This window comes from Panulirus ornatus, chromosome 10 (genome assembly GCF_036320965.1).
Source record: "Panulirus ornatus isolate Po-2019 chromosome 10, ASM3632096v1, whole genome shotgun sequence".
NCBI classification, from domain to species: Eukaryota; Metazoa; Arthropoda; class Malacostraca; order Decapoda; family Palinuridae; genus Panulirus; species Panulirus ornatus.
Genome location: NC_092233.1, coordinates 28,998,545 through 29,025,234, shown reverse-complemented (window position 1 = coordinate 29,025,234; position 26,690 = coordinate 28,998,545). Strand labels below are relative to the sequence as shown.

The window sequence follows — 26,690 nt, the reverse complement described above, 5'->3', positions numbered from 1 at the left end:
TACCACTTCCTCATTTGCTCCCACCACTAATGATCAAATATGTTCTCTTGTTTTTTCATATTATCAACTTCATTTCAAAACATCATCTTATTTTCCCAGAGGCTTTCTCATACTTGTTCACCCCAGTTCTCATATGTCTTTTTTCAGCCCCTGCATCTTCCTCTCGACCTCCTGTCACCTTCTCTAATGCATTTCCTTCTCTAATGCATTCCTTCCCTGTAAGTACCACCCATACACCTCTCTCTTCTCTTTCATCACTAGGACCTTTACTTCCTCATATCACACTACCCTTTCTCACATGCAACACACTTTTCTCACACATGGCAGCAATGCTTTCCTCAATATCTTCCATTTTTCACCCACTTCCCTAGCTATATTTACTTTCAATTTTTGCCATTCTACTCTTGATCTCTCGTGATACTTCTTCCCACAAGCACAAGTCTTTTCCTTGGTCACTTACTTTCACCACCCTCTTTTCACCCATATCATTTCCTCTTTTCTGAAAACCTCTACAAATCTTCACTTTCATCTGCACCAGGTAACGATCAGACATCCCACCGGCTGCCCATCTCAGTACATTCACATCCAAGTGTCTCTCTTTCACATGCCTATCAGCTACCAATAATCCAATGATGCCTGCTGACCGTCTTCCTATTCACCCATGTATGCTTAAGTATGTCCCTCCCTTTAAACTGGATTTTTTGCAATCAATAATCCTTTATCAGCACACAACCCTACAAGCTGTTAACCATTTTTATTTGCCTTACTGAATGCCCCATGCCCCTTAGTTATAACATCAACTGTCAAATGACTCACTGCTGCATTAAAATCACTGATTGTTTCAACCTGGTCTCTTTAGTCAAAACTGCTGACATACTCATGCAAGTGTTCCCAAAACATTCACTTTCCTTAAGCAGTCTTCTCATGACCAGGCACATTTGTATTAATAATAACCCATCCCAAATAATTCACTTCAATTTTACCCAAAGCTGTCTGGAACTCACTTCCTTAAACTCTTTCATACACTCCTTCATCTCCTGCTTCAGTAGTAGTAGAGCCAACCCCTTCATTAGCTCACCCTTGCCTTGACTTTACCCCTAATATGTTCCCAATCATTCTTCCCCCTTATCCTTAAGCTTTATTCCACCCAGTGTTAGAACATCCACATTCCTTTCCTCAAATATACAACTTATCTCTCCTTTCTTCTCATCTTGGTTACATCCACACACATTCTGACATCCCAGCTTGAACCTTTGAGCACGATGAGCACTCCTCGCTTGGCTCCTTTTTCTATTCCATCTTTTAGCAACTGAAATACAAGAAGGGGAAGGATTTTAGTCAGAGATTACAGAAAGTGTGCCTCTGAGCTAGCTCTGATCCTTGCTTGCTATTTACTCTGCCTCAAAACTCAAATTTTTCCTTCTTGGAAGCATTCTTTGGTGTAGTGCATCCCTAAGAAACGACATCGACCTGCCCTTCCAATCACCATCTCATCGCTCTCAATTCTGCCATCTCCTTTACTATCACACTCTCAAATGCCTAGAATCCCATTCCCATCACCAATTTCGCTTTTGTAGTGCAAGGTCTACTGGTGATATCTCCAATGTGATTTACCTCTGGTCCTTTTCTCTCAGAGAAATTTTTTTTTCTTCTAAACTTCAACATCAGGGTATTTAAATGGAAGCGGGATAAACTATTGCCTCCTAAACTTTCTCTATTTTTGGCTTACTTGCTTCTCCTTTTTCTCTTGTGCACAATATTTTCTCTCGTCAGTACACTGTCATTAATCAATGATGGAGAGACTTAAATGATCTTTTCTTAATCTAACTCTATTTGTTCTTAAGCAGATGATTCCATTCTAAACTTCAACTGTTTTCCCCTACCCTCCTCACTTATTCTCTTTCTCCTGCTGAACAAATTTCCTCTCTTAATTTGGAAAGCAGGTAAGGGAAAGCAGTAAACTGGTTAATTTCAAGTTTTGAAATATAATTCCTAATCTATAACTCTTTCTAATTGTCATTCATTTCCTTCCTTTCAATTTCAACACACATTTCATACCTGCAATAAAAAAAAAAAATGCTACAACATACACATATCCTCTACAATAACCTTGAACTCCCCACATAATTAACATATCAAAATCAACTTCCAAAAGATTAGGTGTTGTTTGATTGTCGTCACATCAACATGGGTCTTATTTGCCACGGTATTAAATAAAAAGGCAGGAAAACTTGATGTCTAACATAGACTCATGGCAGCTGCATGCCACATTAAACTGTTAGACACATTAACATCAGCTGTCACCTGTAAGTCTAATTCAAATTAACTAATCACTCATGGAGATGATGCATAATACTGATTATCCAACCATGCAATGAATCATGATATAATTGGCCATAATTAACTAAAGGTCCTACCCCATTCTTCCATAGGCTTTACTGTACTGTGGTTCAATCTCTAGTGCTCGCTTGCAGTCCTCAATAGCTTCTCGGTGGTTGTTCAGTTTACTGTGTGCTGCTGCCCTGTTGCAATAGTATACTGCATTCACACAGTCCTTACTTATAGCTCTGAAAGACAATAATTCTACATTAAAGATACAATACACTTTAGTTTTGATATCGCAGGTAAGTCTTCAAAAAAAAATATAAAGATAGAGCTGTGGTTTCCATGCATTATTACATGACAGCGAGAGACTGAGTGTGAACGAATGTGGCCTTTGTTGTCTTTTCCTAGTGCTACCTCATGCACATGAGGGGGGGAGGGGGTGTTATTTCATGTGTGGCGGGGTGGCGATGGGAATGAATAAAGGCAGACAGAATGAATTACATACATATGTGTATATATGTATATGTCTGTGTGTGTATATATATGTATACGATGAGATGTATAGGTACGTATATTTGCGTGTGTGGACGTACATGTATATACATGTGTATGTGGGTAGGTTGGGCTATTCTTTCGTCTGTTGCCTTGTGCTACCTCGCTAATGCGGGAGACAGCGACAAAGCAAAATAAATAAAGAAAGAAAAAAGTTTCAAATTCAAGAGATCAATACATAATGAGTCATCTTGTACTAGACAGCAAGATTATTCACAAAAATACTAACACTATAAATGTTCAAATCTACATCATCCTGACAATCCAATAGCATGTTTTATATCAATTAAGAACCTATTGTGTACTAGTTAACTGATGACCAGTTACAGCTGTGTTGGTACCTACTTCCAAACTAACTCTTTCAACTCCAATCTCATGCCTGAGCATTGTTTTCCTGCTAAACCTACATGCATTCTGAACTCACATAAAACTTCCATTTTAAATTTTTGTAATAAAAAAAATTCATTCTTTGCATATACCAACCATTCACTCCATACTTTCTCCTTCACATTCCTCTCTTTCTGCATTATGCTCTCAAAAAATACATCAACTGTCAGTCATCCATGATCCTCATAACTGTTTCCCTCCAAAAATGCACTGCACACTTGAAAAGAACCAATCTTCCTCAAATTTTTTCCATACATCAGTTTATTGACTTTCAAAATACATTTGAACCTTTTCAAACACTTCCCCCTCAATTCCTCTGAATACCTAAACTCTTCAAAGTACCTTCTAATTACAATTACAGGTAACAATATGCCAAATATACATTTCATGACTTCTAACTGATGAAGTCTCCAGGTGTACTAATTCCATAAAAAGAACAAGGTACTAACACTATATAATCTCTGAATGCCAGAGGTGAAGTTGAAGACACACCACTACATGTTTTATAAGTATATCATACTTCCAAAACCCAGTTCTCATATACTCAAATATCTGTTATCATCAATTAAAAATAATTCTGTTTCTGAGTGAAACTCAGCTTAAAGGTAAAGAATACAAATAGTTTGGAAATGTCTTAGGATTAAAGTCTGAGGTTGGTGAAGGAACAAGAGCCAAGAAAGGAGTAGCATTCCTCCTGAAGCACGAGTTGTGGGAGTATGTGGGAGAGTCTAAGGAAGTGAATTCTACAATGATGTGGGTAAAGATGAATTTGGATAGCAAGAGGCAGGTGATCATTACTGTTGAGACCAAGTGTTAGTGATAAGAATGTGAAAGTGAATGATCTGGCAGCTGAGGGTATAATTGGGGGTCATGGGGTATTCAGTATCATGAATGGAAATAATGAACAGCTTATGGAGTAGTAACTAACAGAGAGTACCTGGTTTAAAAAGATAGACCTTCACAAGCATACATATGTGGGTAGGAAAGATGGTCAGCAAGGTTAACTGGGCTACATGGTAACTGACAGGCATGTAAATGTGCTGAAAGGGACAGTTGGAGGGGTGTCTGATCATTGTCTTGATGATGCAAGGTTAAAGTTCTGTACAGGTTTTAGGAAACGAGGAAACAATAACAATGAGAATAGTGTGATGAAAGTAAGCAAGCACAGAAAGGAGACGTGAGGAAATACCAGGAGAGACTGAGTGTGCAATGACAAAATATGAGTTGATGAAGAATGGGAAGTGGATGAGGAATAGGAGGTATTTAGGGAGGCAGTGCTGGCACGTGTGAGAGATGCATGTGGCATGCGAAAGATGGGAGGTGAAAAGATTAGAAAGGGTAGCGAGTAGTGGGATGAAGAAAAGTTGCAAGTGGGGGAAAAAAAAGAAAAAAAGAAAAGAAGAGGCATTTGGGAGGTACTTACAGGAGAGGAGTACAAATGATAGGGGGATGTATAAAAGAAAGTAGCAGGATATCAAGAGGAAGGAGCATGGGTTGAAAAATCAGGCAATGAGGGTCGGAGTGAGTGGATATTAGTTAACAGTGTGGGAGCAAAGCTGCTAAAAGCTATGAAAAGCTTTCATCAGGGGCATAACGCATATGTATGAATAAGAGGAGAGGATAGCAAACGATTTCAAGTGAAAGTTGGTCATTGGCAGAAGTGTGTGATGTCACCACAGTTGTTTAATTTGTTTATGGATGGGGTGGCGAGGTGGATAAATGCAAATCTTGGAGAGAGGTGAGAGTATGCAGTCTGTAAGGGATGAGAGGGCCTGAGAAGTGTCAGTTGCTGTTTGCTGATTGCATGAGATTACATGAAAAAGAGAAACAACAGGAGGCCTCACTGGCCTACAACTGGGTTGTTTGAAAAAAAGTTTGACTTGAAAAAAAATGTAATTCTGCTCAGTACTTTTTTAAGGTTATCACAGACTCCCTGCTGCTGCACATTATCCTTCTAGTGTCCACATTACACTGTCATTTATATGTTTATTTCTGGCATTTTTCTCAAAGTATACCTGAATAAATAAAATATTTGTCTAAATGACTTTTGAAGGTAGCATTCACCATGTCTGATGGTAACTTATTCCAGTGCTCATTACACCTATGGGAAAAGAAGCTTTTTCCCACATCCGTACTATGTCTTTTAGCTTTGAGTTTTATTCCATATATCCTAGTAACCGTATTTTCTTATATTTCGAAAAGATGATCATGGTTTACTTTATCAAACTTGTTCAGGATTTTGAACACTTGGATTAAGTCACTGCAAAGTCTACGTTTTTTGAGAGAGAAGAGATCCAATCATTTTAATCTCTTCGTATACCAGATTTCTAAAGGATGGGATCAATTTTGTTGCATGTCTTTGTACTTGCTCTGATTTTTTCTCATCCTTTTTATAGTTTGGGGATCAAAACCAGAATGAGTATTCAAGGTAAATCTCACTAGATAATTATAAAGTGTGAGGATTGTTTCTGGTATTGCATAATCTATGTTCCTGGCTATGAAACCTAACATTTGGTTACCTTTTTTCCTTGCTGCTTGACACTGTTTCTTGTATTTCAAATTGTTGCCCAAGACAACTCCAAAGTCCTTTTCTTCATTTACTTTAGTTTGAGAGTCAAATAGTTTGTAGTCGTAACGTATATCCTTGTCTCCAAAGTGTATAACCTTACACATGTCTACATTAAACTATATTTGCCATCTGTCTGACCACTCTGCAAGTAAGTTAAGATCTCTTTGAATCATTTTGCAATCCTGCCTGTTTACTGCTCTACCTCCTAGTCTAGTATCTTCAGCAAATTTGGAGATCTTAGATACGAGACTGAGTTCTAGGTCATTAATACACATTATGAAAAGAATAGTGGCACACCACTTGTTACATCCAGCCAATCTGAGGCTTTGCCATTTAATGCTACAAGCAGCTTTCTTCTGGTAAGCCAGTCTCTGATCCATGTACAGAGTTCTTCACCGATTCTGTGTGCTTTGAATTTATGCAAAAGTCTCTCGTGAGGTACTTTATCAAAAGCTTTTTGGAAATCTTAATATACTACATCAGACTGTAATTTTTCATCCCAATTTTGATAAATAACATTAAAAATTTTTAGCAAATTTGCCAGGCAAGATCTTCTGCAGCAGAAACCGTGCTGGTTGTCTGATATAATTTTGTGTTCTAGAAATGTGACAATTTTATCTTGCATTATTTTTTCCATACTTCTACCTAACAATCTAACAATGCTCAAGGCTAACTGGGCAGTAGTTCAAGGAACATTTTTTGTCTCCTTTTTTATATACAAGAGTAACATTTGCTAGTTTCCAGTCAGTTGGAATTAATTGGTCCAGCTAATTAGTACTTCAGAGCTCTTTATTTCTCTAACCTTCAACTCTAATTCATTAGATCCTTGAAACATTTTCACTGGTTGTAGTATTCAATGGTGAATATGGAGTTAAAAGAATAATCTAGTATGGTAGCCATTTCCTTGTCATCAAAAGTTAGTGTGTCATGTTCGTTTCATAATGGTCCAATTCCTTTTACTGTCTTCCTTTGTCTTATATATTTGAAAAATTCCTTAGGATTATTCTTAACTTTGGAGGATATTCTTTTTTTGTTGCATTAACTCTGTCTTATGACCTTCTTGCACTCTTAGGATTTTTATTAATTCCTGGCAATTTTCATTGGTTCCCATTGATCTGAATTTCTTTTGGCAAGTTAGTCCCTCTATTCTCATATTCATGCATGATGGTTCTGAAATATTGCAAGTTCCCTTCATAATTCATGGAACACATTTATTTTCAATCTTGAGTAGTATGTTTTTATAATCATTGCACATTTCCTCTATTGTGTAAATTTCAAGAAGTTTTGTCAAACTGGTACAGTGAATTTCTTGTCTAAAGTTTTCAAAATTTGCTCACCTGTAATCTGGGATCAAGAATTTGTTTTCACTTATTTCATAATCTAAATTTATCTCTACTCTAATCAAACTGTGATCACTGTTTGACAAACTCTTCGCAAGAGTTGATTAAGTCTGTGTCACTGGAGAGGACAAGATCAAGAATGTTTTTACCTCTAGTTGGTTTTTTAATTAACTGTTCTAGAAAAGCGTCTTTAATCACTCCATTAGTCTCATTCCCTCTCTGTCACCTGTTAATGTATTCCAGTTTATGATACAACACTGATGGCAGATCCAAGTCAGAAAATGAAGTTGGTGACTGAGTTTGAAATAGTGTGTAAAAGGAGGAAGTTGAGAAAGAAAATGTGATTAAAGTAAGTTTATTAAGGTTAGATGGGCTGATGGACAGGTTAGTTTGGGGGGGGGGGGGAATCTGAATGATGAAATTTTGGAGGAAGTGAAGTGTTTAGAAAGCTGGGAGTGGATATGGCAGTGAATGAAATCACAGAAGTGGAAGTGAGTCATAGGGTAGGTGAGGGGGCAAAGGTACTGGGTAAGCTGAAAAATGTTTGGAAAGAGAGACCATTATCTGGGAGGGCAAAAATGTTTATGTTTAGAGCAGTCTTATATGGATGAGAGGCATGGGTGGGTGTGTGTTGGAAATGAAATGTCTAAGGACAAACAAGTGATTTCACTGTGTAAATAATGAAAGGGTGAGAGAAGTGTGGTATTAAAAAGGGTGCAGTTGGGAGAGCTGAAGAGGAGGTGCTGAAATGTTTTTAAGCTATGGAAAGAATGAGTGAAGAAAGGTGGAGGGATCAAGAAGGGTGAGACCAAACGAGATGAAATATCTAATTTTTCATACCTGAATGCTATTTCCTGTGATTGTGAGGAAGAAGAAATATGACTCATCCACTCATACATATATGCATATACATACTGTCAATAGACTAAACCAGGGCATGTGAAACATCTGGGGTAAACCATGGAAAGGTCTGTGGTGCATTACACATGACAGCTACAGACTGAGTGTAAACGAATGTGGCCTTTTTGTCTGTTTTCCTGACACTACCTCGCTGAAGCAGGGGGTAGTGGTACTATTTCCCGTGGGGCATGGTAGCGAAAGGAATGGATAAAGGCAAGCAAGTATGAATATGTACATGTGTATACATGTATATGAGCTTGTATGGGCATTTATGTATTAATCTATTTATTTTACTTTGTCGCTGTCTCCCGCGTTAGCGAGGTAGCACAAGGAAACAGACAAAAGAATGGCCCAACCCACCCACATACACATGTATATACATACACGTCCACGCACGGCACATATACATACCTATACATCTCAACGTATACATATATATACACACACAGACATATACATATATACACATGTACATAATTCATACAGTCTGCCTTTATTCATTCCCATCGCCACCCCACCACACATGAAATAACAACCCCCTCCCCCCTCATGTGTACGAGGTAGCGCTAGGAAAAGACAACAAAAGCCACATTCGTTCACACTCAGTCTCTAGCTCTCATGTATAATGCATCAAAACCACAGCTCCCTTTCCACATCCAGGCCCCACACAACTTTCCATGGTTTACCCAAGACGCTTCACATGCCCTGGTTCAATCCATTGACAGTATGTCGACCCCAATATACCACATCGTTCCAATTCACTCTATTCATTGCACGCCTTTCACCCTCCTGCATGTTCAGGCCCCGATCACACAAAATCTTTTTCACTTCATCTTTCCACCTCCAATTTGGTCTCCCACTTCTCCTCGTTCCCTCTAACTCTGACATATATATCCTCTTGGCCAATCTTTCCTCACTTATTCTCTCCATGTGACCAAACCATTTCTAAACACCCTCTTCTGCTCTCTCAACCACACTCTTTTTATTACCACACTTCTCTCTTACCCTATTATTACTTACTCGATCAAACCACCTCACACCACATATTGTCCTCAAACATCTCATTTCCAGCACATCCACTCTCCTTCACACAACTCTATCCATAGCCCATGCCTCACAACCACATAACATTGTTGGAACCACTATTCCTTCAAACATACCCATTTTTGTTTTCCGGGATAATGTTCTCGACTTCCACACATTCTTCAATGCTCCCAGAACTTTCTCCCCCTCCCCCACCCTATGATTCACTTCCGCTTCCATGGTTCCATCCGCTGCCAGATCCACTCTCAGATATTTGAAACACTTCACTTCCTCCAGTTTTTCTCCATTCAAACTTACCTCCCAATTGACTTGTCCCTCAACCCTACTGTACCTAATACCCTTGCTCTTATTCACATTTACTCTCAGCTTTCTTCTCTCACACTCTTTACTAAACTCAGTCACCAGCTTCTGCAGTTTCTCACATGAATCAGTCACCAGTGCTGTATCATCAGCGAACAACAACTGACTCACTTCCCAAGCTCTCTCATCCACAACAGACTGCATACTTGCCCTTTTTCAAAAACTCTTGCTTTCACCTCCCTAACAACCCCATCCATAAACAAATTAAACAACCATGGAGACATCACACACCCCTGCCGCAATGCAACATTCATTGAGAACCAATCACTTTCCTCTCTTCCTTCACGTACACATGCCTTACATCCTCGATTAAGACTTTTCACTGTTTCTAACAACTTGCCTCCCACACCATATATTCTTAATACCTTCCACAGAGCTTCTCTATCAACTCTATCATATGCCTTCTCCAGATCCATAAATGCTACATACAAATCCATTTGCTTTTCTAAGTATTTCTCACATACATTCTTCAAAGCAAACACCTGATCCACACATCCTCTACCACTTCTGAAACCATACTACTCTTCCCCAATCTGATGCTCTGTACATGCCTTCACCCTCTCAATCAATACCCTTCCATATAATTTCCCAGGAATACTCAACAAACTTATACCTCTGTAATTTGAGCACTCACTTTTATCCCCTTTGCCTTTGTACAATGGCACTATGCAAGCATTCCATCAATCCTCAGGCACTTCACCATGAGTCATACATACATTAAATAACCTTAGCCAACCAGTCAACAATAAAGTCACCCCCTTTTTTGATAAATTCCACTGCAATACCACCCAAATCCTCTGCCTTGCCAGCTTTCACCTTCCACAAAGCTTTTACTACCTCTTCCCTGCTAACCAAATCATTCTCCCTAACCCTCTCACTTTGCACACCACCTTGACCAAAACACCCTATATCTGCCACTCTATCATCAAACACATTCAACAACCCTTTAAAATACTCACTCCATCTCTTTCTCACATCACCACTACTTGTTATCACCTCCCCATTAGCCCCCTTCACTGAAGTTCCCATTTGTTCTCTTGTCTTACGCACTTTATTTACCATCTTCCATCTTGAATCATGTTATCGAAGATAAACTGTCATAAAGGAAAGAGATCTCCTGGTTTGAAATCTTACATGGAATGTTAAACTCATGTTCAGTGTTAACGTAAATGATTTGCGCCTGATTCATGTGTTTGTCATTTTGTACTCTTTAGTTTCATTACAAACAGTTTTGATGCCGGAGTTTGATTCAGTCCCATGACTTTACGATAGTGTTATCCTGTGTTGTGTAACGTAACAAATTTAACATCTTTGCAAAGACAAGGATCAGTATAGTATTTGTAACATATATATGTAATTGGCGACCTCGCTAGAATAAGTATAGAGTTCATACATTTCTTTTTCTTTTCTTTCATACTATTCGCCACTTCCCGCATTAGCGAGGTAGCGTTAAGAACAGAGGATGGGACTTTGAGGGAATATCCTCACCTGGCCCCCCTTCTCTGTTCCTTCTATTGGAAAATCAAAAAAAAAAAAAAAATGAGAGGGGAGGATTTCCAGCTCCCCGATCCCTTCCCTCTAAATCGCCTTTTATGACATGCAGGGAATACGTGGGAAGTATTCTTTCTCCCCTATCCCCAGGGATAAGAGTTCGTATATATATATTATTTATTTATTTCATTTATTTTGCTTTGTCGCTGTCTCCCGCGTTAGCGAGGTAGTGCAAGGAAACACACGAAAAAATGGCCCAACCCACCTACATACACATGTATATACATACACGTCCACACACGCAAATATACATACCCATACATCTCAACGTATACATATATATACACACACAGACATATACATATATACACATGTACATAATTAATACTGTCTACCTTTATTCATCCCCATCACCACCCCGCCACACATGAAATAACACCCTCCCCCTCGTGTGCACCAGGTAGTGCTAGGAAGACAACAAAGGCCCCATTCGTTCACACTCAGTCTCTCGCTGTCATGTAATAATGCACCAAAACCAAAGCTCTCTTTCACATCCAGGCCCCACAGAGCTTTCCATGGTTTACCCCAGATGCTTCACACACACACACACACACACCTAACCTAACCTAACGCGGGAAATGGCAAATAGTTTTGAAAAATATATATATATATATATATATATATATATATATATATATATATATATATATATATATATATATATATAGCATTTATGGATCTGGAGAAGGCATATCATAGAGTTGATAGAGATGCTCTGTGGAAGGTATTAAGAATATATGGTGTGGGTGGCAAGTTGTCAGAAGCAGAGAAAAGTTTTTATCGAGGATGTAAGGCATGTGTATGTGTAGGAAGAGAGGAAAGTGATTGGTTCTCAGTGAATGTAGGTTTGCGGCAGGGGTGTGTGATGTCTCCATGGTTGTTTAATTTGTTTATGGATGGGGTTGTTAGGGAGGTGAATGCAAGAGTTTTGGAAAGAGGGGCAAGTATGAAGTCTGTTGTGGATGAGAGAGCTTCGGAAGTGAGTCAGTTGTTGTTCGCTGATGATACAGAGCTGGTGGCTGATTCATGTGAGAAACTGCAGAAGCTGGTGACTGAGTTTGGTAAAGTGTGTGAAAGAAGAAAGTTAAGAGTAAATGTGAATAAGAGCAAGGTTATTAGGTACAGTAGGGTTGAGGGTCAATTCAATTGGGAGGTAAGTTTGAGTGGAGAAAAACTAGAGGAAGTAAAGTGTTTTAGATATCTGGGAGTGGATCTGGCAACGGATGGAACCATGGAAGCGGAAGAGGATCATAGGGTGGGGGAGGGGGCGAAAATCCTGGGAGCCTTGAAGAATGTGTGGAAGTCGAGAACATTATCTCGGAAAGCAAAAATGGGTATGTTTGAAGGAATAGTGGTTCCAACAATGTTGTATGGTTGCGAGGCATGGGCTATGGATAGAGTTGTGCGCAGGAGGGTGGATGTGCTGGAAATGAGATGTTTGAGGACAATGTGTGGTGTGAGGTGGTTTGATCGAGTGAGTAACGTAAGGGTAAGAGAGATGTGAGGAAATAAAAAGAGCGTGGTTGAGAGAGCAGAAGAGGGTGTTTTGAAGTGGTTTGGGCACATGGAGAGGATGAGTGAGGAAAGATTGACCAAGAGGATATATGTGTTGGAGGTGGAGGGAACAAGGAGAAGAGGGAGACCAAATTGGAGGTGGAAAGATGGAGTGAAAAAGATTTTGTGTGATCGGGGCCTGAACATGCAGGAGGGTGAAAGGAGGGCAAGGAATAGAGTGAATTGGAGCGGTGTGGTATACCGGGGTTGACGTGCTGTCAGTGGATTGAATCAGGGCATGTGAAGCGTCTGGGGTAAACCATGGAAAGCTGTGTAGGTATGTATATTTGCGTGTGTGGACGTATGTATATACATGTGTATGGGGGGGGTTGGGCCATTTCTTTCGTCTGTTTCCTTGCGCTACCTCGCAAACGCGGGAGACAGCGACAAAGTATAATAAAAAAAATAATAATATATATATATATATATATATATATATATATATATATATATATATATATATATATATTATATATATCCTATCCCTGGGGATAGGGGAGAAAGAATACTTCCCACGCATCCTTCACGTGTCGTAGAAGGAGTCTAAAGGGGATGGGAGAGGGGGCTAGAAACCATCCCCTCCTTGTATTTTAACTTTCCAAAAGGGGAAACAGATGAAGGAGTCACGCGGGGAGTGCTCATCCTCATCGAAGACTCAGATTGGGGTGTCTACATGTGTGTCGATGTAACCAAGATGAGAAAAAAGGAGAGATACGTAGTATGTTTGAGGAAAGGAACCTGGATGTTTTGGCTCTGAGTGAAACGAAGCTCAAGGGTAAAGGGTAAGAGTGGTTTGGGAATGTCTTGGGAGTAAAGTCAAGGGTTAGTGAGAGGACAAGAGCTAGGGAAGGAGTAGCACCACTCCTGAAACAGAAGTGGTGGGAGTATGTGATAGATTGTAAGAAAGTAAACTCTAGATTGATATGGATAAAACTGAAAGTTGATGGAGAGAGATGGGTGATTATTGGTACATATGCACCTGGGCATGAGAAGAAAGATCATGAGAGGCAAATGTTTTGGGAGCAGCTGAATGAGTATGTTAGTAGTTTTGATGCACGAGACCGGGTTATAGTGATGGGTGATTTGAATGCAAAGGTGAGTAATGTGGCAGTTGAGGGAATAATTGGTATACATGGGGTGTTCAGCATTGTAAATGGAAATGGTGAAGAGCTTGTAGATTTATGTGATGGGACTGGTGACTTGGAATACCTGGTTTAAGAAGAGAGATATACATAAGTATACGTATGTAAGTAGGAGAGATGGCCAGAGAGCGTTACTGGATTACGTGTTAATTGACAGGCACGCGAAAGAGAGACTTTTGGATGTTAATGTGCTCAGAGGTGCAACTGGAGGGATGCCTGATCATTATCTTGTGGAGGCGAAGGTGAAGATTTGTAGAGGTTTTCAGAAAAGAAGAGAGAATGTTGGGGTGAAGAGAGTGGTGAGAGTGAGTGAGCTTGGGAAGGGGAATTGTGTGAGGAAGTACCAGGAGACTGAGTACAGAATGGAAAAAGGTGAGAACAAAGGATATAAGGGGAGTGAGGGAGGAATGGGATGTATTTAGGGAAGCAGTGATGGCTTGCGCAAAAGATGCTTGTGGCATGAGAAGCGTGGGAGGTGGGCAGATTAGAAAGCGTTGTGAGTGGTGGGATGAAGAGGTAAGATTATTAGTGAAAGAGAAGAGAGAGGCATCTGGACGATTTTTGCAGGGAAATAATGCAAATGAGTGGGAGATGTATAAAAGAAAGAGGCAGGATGTCAAGAGAAAGGTGCAGGTGAAAAAGAGGGCAAATGAGAGTTGGGGTGAGGGAGTATCACTAAATTTTAGGGAGAATAAAAAGATGTTTTGGAAGGAGGTAAATAAAGTGTGTAAGACTAGGGAACAAATGGGAACTTCAGTGAAGGGGGCCAATGGGGAGGTGATAACAAGTAGTGATGATGTGAGGAGATGGAGTGAGTATTTTGAAGGGTTTTTGAATGTGTTTGATGATAGAATGGCAGATATAGGGTGTTTTGGTCGAGGTGGTGTGCAACGTGAGAGGGTTAGAAAAAATGATTTGGTAAACAGAGAAGAGGTAGTAAAAGCTTTGCAGAAGATGAAAGCCGGCAAGGCAGCGGGTTTGGATGGTATTGAAGTGGAATTTATCAAAAAAGGGGGTGACTTTATTGTTGACTGGTTGGTAAGGTTATTCAATGTATGTATGATTCATGGTGAGGTGCCTGAGGATTGGCAGAATGCTTGCATGGTGCCATTGTACAAAGGCAAAGGGGACAAAGGTGAGTGCTCAAATTACAGAGGTATAAGTTTGTTGAGTATTCCTGGGAAATTATATGAGAGGGTATTGACTGAGAGGATGAAGGCATGTACAGAGCATCAGACTGGGTAAGAGTAGTGTGGTTTCAGAAGTGGTGGATGATATGTGGATCAGGTGTTTGCTTTGAAGAATGTATGTGAGAAATACTTAGAAAAGCAAATGGATTTGTATGTAGCATTTATGGATCTGGAAAAGGCATATGATAGACCTGATAGAGATGCTCTGTAGAAGGTATTAAGAATATGCGGTGTGGGAGGCAAGTTGTTAGAAGCAGTGAAAAGTTTTTATCGAGGATGTAAGGCATGTGTACGTGTAGGAAGAGAGGAAAGTGATTGGTTCTCAGTGAATGTAGATCTGCAGCAGGGGTGTGTGATGTCTCCATGGTTGTTTAATTTGTTCACGGATGGGGTTGTTAGGGAGGTGAATGCAAGTTTTGGAAAGAGGGGCAAGTATGCAGTCTGTTGTGGATGAGAGAGCTTGGGAAGTGAGTCAGTTGTTGTTCGCTGATGATACAGCACTGGTGGCTGATTCATGTGAGAAACTGCAGAAGCTGGTGACTGAGTTTGGTAAAGTGTGTGAAAGAAGAAAGCTGAGAGTAAATGTGAATATGAGCAAGGTTATTAGGTACAGTAGGGTTGAGGGACAAGTCAACTGAGAGGTAAGTTTGAATGGAGAAAAGCTGGAGGAAATGAAGTGTTTTAGATATCTGGGAGTGGATTTGGCAGCGGATGGAACCATGGAAGCGGAAGTGAATCACAGGGTGGGGGAGGGCGCGAAAGTTCTGGGAGCATTGAAGAATGTGTGGAAGTCGAGAACATTATCTCGCAAAGCAAAAAGGGGTATGTTTGAAGGAATAGTGGCTCCAACAATGTTATATGGTTGCGAGGCATGGGCTATGGATAGAGTTGTGAGCAGGAGGGTGGATGTGCTGGAAATGAGATGTTTGAGGACAATATGTGGTGTGAGATGGTTTGATCGAGTAAGTAATAATAGGGTGAGAGAGATGTGTGGTAATAAAAAGAGTGTGGTTGAGAGAACAGAAGAGGGTGTTTTGAAATGGTTTGGTCACATGGAGAAAATGAGTGAGGAAAGATTGACCAAGAGGATATATGAGTCAGAGGTGGAGGGGACGAGGAGAAGTGGGAGACCAAATTGGAGGTGAAGAGATGGAGTGAAAAAGATTTTGAGTGATCGGGGCCTGAACATGCAGGAGGGTGAAAGGCGTGCAAGGAATAGAGTGAATTGGAAGGATGTGGTATACCAGGGTCGACGTGCTGTGAATGGATTGAACCAGTGCATGTGAAGCATCTGGGGTAAACCATGAAAAGTTCTGTGGGGCCTGGATGTGGAAAGGGAGCTGTGGTTTCAGTGCATTATTACATGACAGCTAGAGACTGAGTGTGAACGAATGTGGCCTTTGTTGTCTTTTCCTAGCGCTACCTCACGCACATTTGGGGTGAGGGGGTTGTTATTTCATGTGTGGCGGGGTGCCGATGGGAATGAATAAGGGCAGACAGTATGAATTATTTTTTCTTTTTTTTTTTTTTTTGCTTTGTCGCTGTCTCCCGTGTTTGTGAGGTAGGGCAAGGAAACAGACGAAAGAAATGGCCCAACCCACCCCCATACACATGTATATACATACGTCCACACACGCAAATATACATACCTATACAGCTTTCCATGGTTTACCCCAGACGCTTCACATGCCTTGATTCAATCCACTGACAGCACGTCAACCCCGGTATACCACATCGCTCCAATTCACTCTATTCCTTGCCCTCCTTTCACCCTCCTGCATGTTCAGGCCCCGATCACACAAAATCTTTTTCACTCCATCTTTCCACCTCCAATTTGGTCTCCCTCTTCTCCTCGTTCCCTCCACCTCCGACACATATATCCTCTTGGTCAATCTTTCCTCACTCATTCTCTCCATGTGACCAAACCATTTCAAAACACCCTCTTCTGCTCTCTCAACCACGCTCTTTTTATTTCCACACATCTCTCTTACCCTTACGTTACTTACTCGATCAAACCACCTCACACCACACATTGTCCTTAAACATCTCATTTACAGCCTCTTGGGTGTAAATATGCTGTCGGGCAGATAGTGGGATTTATGATCACTACATGGTCGAGGCAAGGGTGGAGATTTGTAGAGGTTGTCAGAAATGAGGAAATTATATGAAATTGAGTGAGCTTGAAAAAGAGACACCAGGAGATATTAGAGAAGAATGACAAATAAACGAGGTTAGGGGAGTGGGTGAGGAATGGAAGGTATTTAGGGAAGAAGTGCTGGCATATGCGAGAGAAGTGTATGCATTGTGGAAGTTTGGACATGAGGTGAGAAAGGGGACAGAGTGGAGGAATGAAGGAGTAAAGTAGCTTGTGAAAGAGGAAAGGTAGGTACATGGATGGTAGTTACAGAGAAGGAATGCAAATGATTGAGAGATATACATGAGAAAGTGGCAGGAGGTCAAGAGGAAGGGGCTGGAGCAGAAAAAGAGGGCAAAAGAGAGGGTGAGCATGTATCAGTAAACTTCAGGGAAAATAAGATGCTATGGAAGGAGGTTAATAGTTGGCAGATCCACTCCCAGATATCTAAAGCACTTCACTTCCTCCAGTTTTTCTCCATTCAAACTCACCTCCCAATTGACTTGACCCTCAACCCTACTGTACCTAATAACCTTGCTCTTATTCACATTTACTCTTAACTTTCTTCTTCCACACACTTTACCAAACTCAGTCACCAGCTTCTGCAGTTTCTCACATGAATCAGCCACCAGCGCTGTATCATCAGCGAACAATAACTGACTCACTTCCCAAGCTCTCTCATCCCCAACAGACTTCATACTTGCCCCTCTTTCCAAAACTCTTGCATTTACCTCCCTAACAATCCCATCCATAAACAAATTAAACAACCATGGAGACATCACACACCCCTGCCGCAAACCTACATTCACTGAGAACCAATAACTTTCCTCTCTTCCTACACGTACACATGCCTTACATCCTCGATAAAAACTTTTCACTGCTTCTAACAACTTGCCTCCCACACCATATATTCTTAATACCTTCCACAGAGCATCTCTATCAACTCTATCATATGCCTTCTCCAGATCCATAAATGCTACATACAAATCCATTTGCTTTTCTAAATATTTCTCACATACATTCTTCAAAGCAAACACCTGATCCACACATCCTCTACCACTTCTGAAACCACACTGCTCTTCCCCAATCTATATATATATATATATATATATATATATATATATATATATATATACCTATACATTTCAAAGTGTACATTCATATACATACACAAACATATACATATATAGAAATGTACATAATTCATACTTGCTGTCTTTGTTCATTCCCGTTGCCACCCGACCACACATGAAATGACAACCCCCTCCCACTGCATGCACACGAGGTAGTGCTAGGAAGAGACAACAAAGGCCACATTTGTTCACATTCAGTTTCTAGCTGTCATGTATAATGCACCGAAACCACAGCGCCCTTTCCATATCCAGGCCCAACAAAACTTTCCATGATCTACCCCAGACACTTCACATGCCCTAGTTCAATCCATTGAAAACACGTCGACCCCAGTATACCACATCATCCAATTCACTCTATTCCTTGCACGCCTTTCACCCTCCTGCAGTCCAGGCCCCGATCACTCAAAATCTTTTTCAATCCATCCTTCCACCTCCAATTTGGTCTCCAACTTCTCATCATTCCCTCCACCTCTGACACATATATCCTCTTGGTCAATCTTTCCTCACTCATTCTCTCAATGTGACCAAACCATTTCACAACACCCTCTTCTGCTCTCTCAACCAAACTCTTTTTATCACCACACATCTCTCTTATCCTTTCATTACTTACTCAATCAAACCACCTCACACCTCATACTGTCCTCAAACATCTCATTTCCAGCATATCCACCCTCCTCCGCACAACTCTATCTATACCCCACGCCTCGCAACCATATAACATTGTTGGAGCCACTATTTCTTCAACAATACCCATTTTTGCTTTCTGAGATGATGTTCTTGCCTTCCAAACATTTTTCAATGCTCCCAGAACTTTCGCCCCCTCCCTCAACGTGTGACTTACTTCCGCTTCCATGGTTCCATCCGCAGCCAAATCCACTCCCAGATATCTAAAACATTTCACTTCCTCCAGTTTTTCTCCATTCAAACTTAACTCCCTCAACCCTACTGTACCTAATAACCTTGCTCTTATTCACATTTACTCTCAGCTTTCTTCTTTCACACACTTTACCAAACTCAGTCACCAGCTTCTGCAGTTTCTCACCCGAATCAGGCACCAGTGCTGTATCATCAGCGAACAACAACTGACTCATTTCCCAAGCTCTCTCATCCACAACAGACTGCATACTTGCCCCTCTCTCCAAAACTCTTGCATCCACCTTCCTAACAACCCCATCCATAAACAAATTAAACAACCATGGGGACATCACGCACCCCTGCCGCAAACCGACATTCACTGAGAACCAATCACTTTCCACTCTTCCTACTCGTACACATGCCTTACATCCTCGATAAAAACTTTTCATTGCTTCTAGCAACTTGCCTCCCACACCATATATTCTTTATACCTTCCATTGAGCATCTCTATCAGCTCTTATCATATGCCTTCTCCAGATCCATAAATGCTACAAGCAATTCCATTTTTTTTCAAAGTATTTCTCACATACATTCTTCAAAGCAAACACCTGATCCACACATCCTTTACCACTTCTGAAACCACACTGCTCTTCCCCAATCTGATTCTCTGTCCATGCCTTCACCCTCTCAATCAATACCCTCCCATATAATTTCCCAGGAATACTCAACAAACTTATACCTCTGTAATTTGAGCACTCACCTTTATCCCCTCTGCCTTTGTACAATGGCACTATGCATGCATTCTGCCAATACTTTCGCATCTCACCATGAGCCATACATACATTGAATATCCTTACCAACCAGTCAACAACACAGTCATCCACTTTTTTAATAAATTTCACTGCAATACCATATAAACCCGCCGCCTTTCATCTTCCGCAAAACTTTCACTACCTCTTCTCTTTTTACCAAATGATTCTCAATAAACCTCTCACTTCGCACACCACCTCGACCAAAACACCCTATATCCGCCACTCTATCATCTAACACATTCAACAAACCTTCAAAATACTTACTCCATCTCCTCACATCACCACTACTTGCTATTACCTCCCCATTAGCCCCTTTCACCGATGTTCTCATTTGTTCTCTTGTCTTACGCATTTTATCTACCTCCTTCCAAAACATCTTTTTATTCTCCCTAAAATTTAATGATACTCTCTCACCCCAACTCTCATTTGCCCTCTTTTTCACCTCTTGCACCTTTCTCTTGACCTCCTGCCTCTTTCTTTTATACGTCTCCCAGTCATTTGCAATATTTCCAAATGCATTATCGTCCAAACGCCTCTCTCTTCTCTCTCACTAATAATCTTACTTCTTCATCCCACCACTCACTACCCTTTCTAATCTGCCCACCTCCCACGCTTCTCATGCCACAAGCATCTTTTGCACAAGCCATCACTGCTTCCCTAAATACATCCCATTCCTCCCCTACTCCCCTTACATCCTTTGTTCTCACCTTTTTCCACTCTGCACTCAGTCTCTCTTGGTACTTCCTCACACAAGTCTCCTTCCAAAGCTCACTTACTCTCACCAAAAATGAGGAGACAATGTCAGAGAGAGGAGAGTGGTGAGAGTAAGAAAGCTTGGAAAGGAGACTTGTGTGAAGAAATACCAGGAGAGAATAAAAGTAGAATGGCAAAAGGTGAAAGCAAATGAAGTGAAGGGAGTGGGTGAGGAGTGGGGAGGTATTTAGGGATGCAGTGATGGCATGTGCAAGAGATGCAAGTGGCATGCCAAAGCTGAGAGGTGGACAGATTAGAATGGGTAGCGAGTGGTGGGATGATGAAGTAAAGTTGCGAGTGAAAGAGAAAAGAGAGGTGTTTGGGTGGGACTTACAAGGAAGGAGTGCAAATGACAAGGAAATGTATAAGAGAAAGCAGGAGGAGGTAAAGAGAAAGGTGCAGGGTTTGGAAAAGAGAGCAAATGGGAGTTGGGGTGAGAGAGCACTATTAAACTATAGGGAGCATAAAAAGATACTTTGGAGGGAGGTAAATAATGTGCTAAAGACAAGGGAACATATGGGAACATTGATGAAGCAGGCAAAAGAAGTGAAAGCAGGTAATGATGGAATCAGGAGGAGACAGAGCGAATATCTTTAGGGATTGTTAAATGTGTTTGATGATAAAGTGGCAGGTGTAGGGTGTTTTGGCTGGGGTGGTAGGTAAAGTGAGAGAGTCAAGGAGAGTGGTTTAATGAAGAGAGAAAAGGTGGAAAAAGCCTTGTAAAAGATGAAATACGACAACGCAGCAGAAGTGGATGGTATTGCAGTTGAATCTTTCAAGAAAGGGGGTGACAGTGTTGTCCGTTGGTTGGTAAGGATATTCAATGTATGTATGGATCATGGTGAAGTGCCTGAGGATTGATGCAATGCATGTATAGTGCCACTGTATAAAGGCAAAGGTGGATAAAGGTGAGTGTCTGAATGGCAAAGTGGATACAGGTGAGTGCCTGAAAGACAAAGTGGATAAAGGCGAGTGTTCAAATTACAGAGGTATAAGTATGTTGAGTATACCTGGTAAACTGGTATTCAAACTACAGAGGTGTAAGTTTGTTGAGTATACCTGGAAAATTGTACAGGAAGGTATTGATTGAGAGGGTAAAGCATGTACAGGGCATCAGATTGGGGAGGAGCATCGTGGCTTCAGAAGTGGTAGAGCATGTGTGTGGGAAATACTCATTTGTATGTGCACGCACACAAACATATATACACATACACACACATCAGCTTAAGTCAGGTATCCATTTACTAGCCAGCCTCAAATGAAGGAAGAACATCTGGGTTAGGCACAGGCTGAATGCCAAACTCAGGATTCGAGTCCATGTGGGTCCAACCCAAAGTAACACTAACTGCTGAACCACAGGGGTGTATGTGTGAAGAGGGAAATGATAACTGCACTGATTTTGTGTGACTGAAGTGTATTATGATAGCGAGATGAATTTCTCTAATAATGATGAAGTGAGGCAAGTGCAAGTTCCTATGTGCAAGTGGTTGTGGGTTCCTAATTTGTGGCAGAAAAGTAATGCTACATTAAAAAGAAATCAGGCCACCTCACTAGGATTAACCATGCATTCATGGTTTGAGGCCACTAGTATCTCCCATGTGATCATGAATACAGTCACACCAAAAAGAAGTTGGGAAAACAAGATGTCTTCACACTAGATGAATATGCAAGGAAAATCTCATTTGCTAGGCAAATGCCCCCCTTCAAGGTCATCAAATTTTCTGACATTATGATTCTCCAAGACCACATCACCAAGAGCATGGAGACTGTAGTCAGCTTTAATGATGACAAGATACTTGTGTGATCAACTGATTAAAAGGAGAGCTATGGTATCATGAGTGCACTCATTGTACTGATCCTCATTAAATCAGGCTGCACGAGGGGCATGGCCACACCGGTAAATCCTCCACGTTCAACCTGGCATGCATCTCACACAGAAAGCTTTTGAGCTCTCTGCTAAAAAGTGCAGGGATATCCAAGCTCTCATTGAATATACCCCTCTTGCACAATGCAGTTACTCTGAAGAGATCCTGGTGGGCCAGGATAACCCAGCTGCCTTCACCAAGTAAGTAGATACAGATGATGACTAGCTGGTGTGCTAGTTCCCCTAACTCCTCCCCAGCTACAAGCACCGCAACACTTTACATGATTTGGTAAGTATCCATAAAATCGTGTCCGACATTACAAAATATGATTATCAAAAATATTATTACTTCAATTAAAGATTATGAAGCATCAGATCTCACCAATTCAATAATAATACTTTTTTTGTTTATTCATTACACTTAGTAAATGTACTGATCCTCATTAAAAGAGAGATACATAGCTAGCATGTTTGAGGAAAGGAACCTGGATGTTTTGGCTCTGAGTGAAATAAAGCTCAAGGGTAAAGGGGAAGAGTGCTTTGGGAATGTCTTGGGAATAAATTCAGGGGTTAGTGAGAGAACAAGAGCAAGGGAAGGAGTAGCAATACTCCTGAAACAGGAGTGGTGGGAGTATGTGAGAGAGTGTAAGAAAATAAACTCTAGATTGATATGGGTAAAACTGAAAGTGGATGTTGAGAGATGGGTGATTATTGGTGCACATGCACCTGGGCATGAGAAGAAAGATCATGAGAGGCAAGTGTTTTGGGAGCAGTTGAGTGAGTGTGTTAGTAGTTTTGATGCACGAGACCGGGTTATAGTGATGGGTGATTTGAATGCAAAGGCGAGTAATGTGGCAGTTGAGGGAATAATTGGTGTACATGGGATGTTAAGTGTTGTAAATGGAAATGGTGAAGAACTTGTAGATTTATGTGCTGAAAAAGGACTGATGATTGGGAATACCTGGTTTAAAAAGAGAGATATACATAAGTATACGTATGTAAGTAGGAGAGATGACCAGAGAGCGCTATTGGATTACGTGTTAATTGATAGGCGTGTCAAAGAGAGACTTTTGAATGTTAATGTGCTGAGAGGTGCAACTGGAGGGATGTCTGATCATTATCTTGTGGAGGTGTAGGTGAAGATTTGCAGAGGTTTTCAGAAAAGAAGAGAGAATGTTGGGGTGAAGTGAAGAGAGTGGTGAGAGTAAGTGAGCTTGGAAAGGAGACTTGTGTGAGGAAGTACCAGGAGAGACTGAGTACAGAATGGAAAAAGGTGAGAACAAAGGATGTAAGGGGAGTGGGGGAGGAATGGGATGTATTTAGGGAAGCAGTGATGGCTTGTGCAAAAGATGCTTGTGGCATAAGAAGCATGGGAGGTGGACAGATAAGAAAGGGTAGTGAGTGGTGGGATGAAGAAGTAAGATTATTAGTGAAAGAGAAGAAAGAGGCAGCTGGACGATTTTTGCGCGGAAATAATGCAAATGAGTGGGAGACGTACAAAAGAAAGAGGAAGGAGGTCAAGAGAAAGGTGCAAGAGGTGAAAAAGAGGGCAAATGAGAGTTGATGTGAGAGAGTATCATTAGATTTTAGGGAGAATAAAAAGATGTTTTGGAAGGAGGTAAATAAAGTGCGTAAGACAAGGGAACAAATGGGAACATCAGTGAAGGGGGCTAATGGGGAGGTGATAACAAGTAGTGGTGAAGTGAGAAGGAGATGGGGTATTTTGAAGGTTTGTTGATGGAGTGGCAGATATAGGGTGTTTTGGTGGAGATGGTGTGCAAAGTGAGAGGGTTAGGGAGAATGATTTGGTAGACAGAGAAAGGGTAGTAAAAGCTTTGCGGAAGATGAAAGCCGGCAAGGCAGCGGGTTTGGATTTTATTGCAGTGGAATTTATTCAAAAAGGGGGTGACTGTATTGTTGACTGGTTGGTAAGGTTATTCAATGTATGTATGACTCATGGTGAGGTGCCTGAGGACTGCTGGAATGCGTGCATACTGCCATTGTACAAAGACAAAGGGGATAAGAGTGAGTGCTCAAATTACAGAGGTATAAGTTTGTTGAGTATTCCTGGAAAATTATATGGGAGGGTTTTGATTGAGAGGGTAAAGGCATGTACAGAGCATCAGATTGGGGAAGAGCAGTGTGGTTTCAGAAGTGTTAGAGGATGTGTGGATCAGGAGTTTGCTTTGAAAAATGTATGTGAGAAATACTTAGAAAAGCAAATGGATTTGTATGTAGCATTTATGGATCTGAGTGGGGGAGGAATGGGATGTATTTAGGGAAGCAGTGATGGCCTGCGCAAAAGATGCTTGTGGCATGAGAAGCGTGGGAGGTGGGTTGATTAGAAGGGTAGTGAGTGGTGGGATGAAGAAGTAAGAGTATTAGTGAAAGAGAAGAGAGAGGCATTTGGACGATTTTTGCAGGGAAAAAATGCAAATGAGTGGGAGATGTATAAAAGAAAGAGACAGGAGGTCAAGAGAAAGGTGCAAGAGGTGAAAAAGAAGGCAAATGAGAGTTGGGGTGAGAGAGTATCATTAAATTTTAGGGAGAATAAAAAGATGTTCTGGAAGGAGGTAAATAAAGTGCATAAGACAAGGGAGCAAATGGGAACTTCAGTGAAGGGCGGAAATGGGGAGGTGATAACAAGTAGTGGTGATGTGAGAAGGAGATGGAGTGAGTATATTGAAGGTTGGTGAATGTGTTTGATGATAGAGTTGCAGATGTAGGGTGTTTTGGTCGAGGTGGTGTGCAAAGTGAGAGGGTTAGGGAAAATGATTTGGTAAACAGAGAAGAGGTAGTAAAAGCTTTGCGGAAGATGAAAGCTGGCAAGGCAGCAGGTTTGGATGGTCTTGCAGTGGAATTTATTAAAAAAGGGGGTGACTGTATTGTTGACTGGTTGGTAAGGTTATTTAATGTATGTATGATTCATGGTGAGGTACCTGAGGATTGGCGGAATGCTTGCATAGTGCCATTGTACAAAGGCAAAGGTGATAAGAGTGAGTGCTCAAATTACAGAGGTATAAGTTTGTTGAGTATTCCTGGTAAATTATATGGAAGGGGATTGACTGAGAGGGTGAAGGCATGTACAGAGCATCAGATTGGGGAAGAGCAGTGTGGTTTCAAAAGTGGTAGAGGATGTGTGGATCAGGTGTTTGCTTTGAAGAATTTATGTGAGAAATACTTAGAAAAGCAAATGGATTTGTATGTAGCATTTATGGATCTGCAGAAGGCATATGATAAAGTTGACAGAGATGCTCTGTGGAAGGTACTAAGAATATATGATGTGGGAGGCAAGTTGTTAGAAGCAGTGAAAAGTTTTTATCGAGGATGTAAGGCATGTGTACGTGTAGGAAGAGAGGAAAGTGATTGGTTCTCAGTGAATGTAGGTTTGCGGCAGGGGTTTGTGATGTCTCCAAGGTTGTTTAATTTGTTTATGGATGGGGTTGTTAGGGAGGTAAATGCAAGAGTTTTGGAAAGAGGGGCAAGTATGCAGTCTGTTGGGGATAAGAGAGCTTGGGAAGTGAGTCAGTTGTTGTTTGCTGATGATACAGCGCTGGTGGCTGATTCATGTGAGAAACTGCAGAAGCTGGTGACTGAGTTTGGTAAAGTGTGTGAAAGAAGAAAGTTAAGAGTAAATGTGAAGAAGAGCAAGGTTATTAGCTACAGTAGGGTTGAGGGTCAAGTCAATTGGGAGGTAAGTTTGAATGGAGAAAAATTGGAGGAAGTAAAGTGTTTTAGATATCTGGGAGTAAATCTGGCAGCGGATGGAACCATGGAAGTGGAAGTAATTCATAGGGTGGGGGAGGGGGCGAAAATCCTGGGAGCCTTGAAGAATGTGTGAAGTCGAGAACATTATCTCCGAAAGCAAAAATGGCTATGTTTGAAGGAATAGTGGTTCCAACAATGTAGTATGGTTGCGAGGCATGGGCTATGGATAGAGTTGTGCGCAGGAGGGTGGATGTGCTGGAAATGAGATGTTTGAGGACAATGTGTGGTGTGAGGTGGTTTGATCAAGTAAGTAATGTAAGGGTAAGAGAGATGTGTGGAAATAAAAAGAGCGAGGTTGAGAGAGCAGAAGAGGGTGTTTTGAAATGGTTTGGGCACATGGAGAGAATGAGTGAGGAAAGATTGACCAAGAGGATATATGTGTCGGAGGTGGAGGGAACGAGGAGAAGTGGGAGACCAAACTGGAGGTGGAAAGATGGAGTGAAAAAGATTTTGAGTG

General features: G+C 41.1%; 1 protein-coding gene across 3 annotated transcripts in view; it reads right to left on the bottom strand.

Moving 5' to 3' along the window:
- The window catches only part of LOC139750865 (small glutamine-rich tetratricopeptide repeat-containing protein alpha-like), a 150,067-nt gene that overhangs the window by 82,100 nt on the left and 41,277 nt on the right, over positions 1–26,690 (bottom strand). For all 3 annotated transcript variants that reach the window (XM_071665670.1, XM_071665667.1, XM_071665669.1), the window contains exon 4: positions 2,418–2,567. In XM_071665670.1, the coding sequence (XP_071521771.1) occupies positions 2,418–2,567 (150 nt within the window). The remainder of the gene's footprint in view (positions 1–2,417; positions 2,568–26,690) is intronic.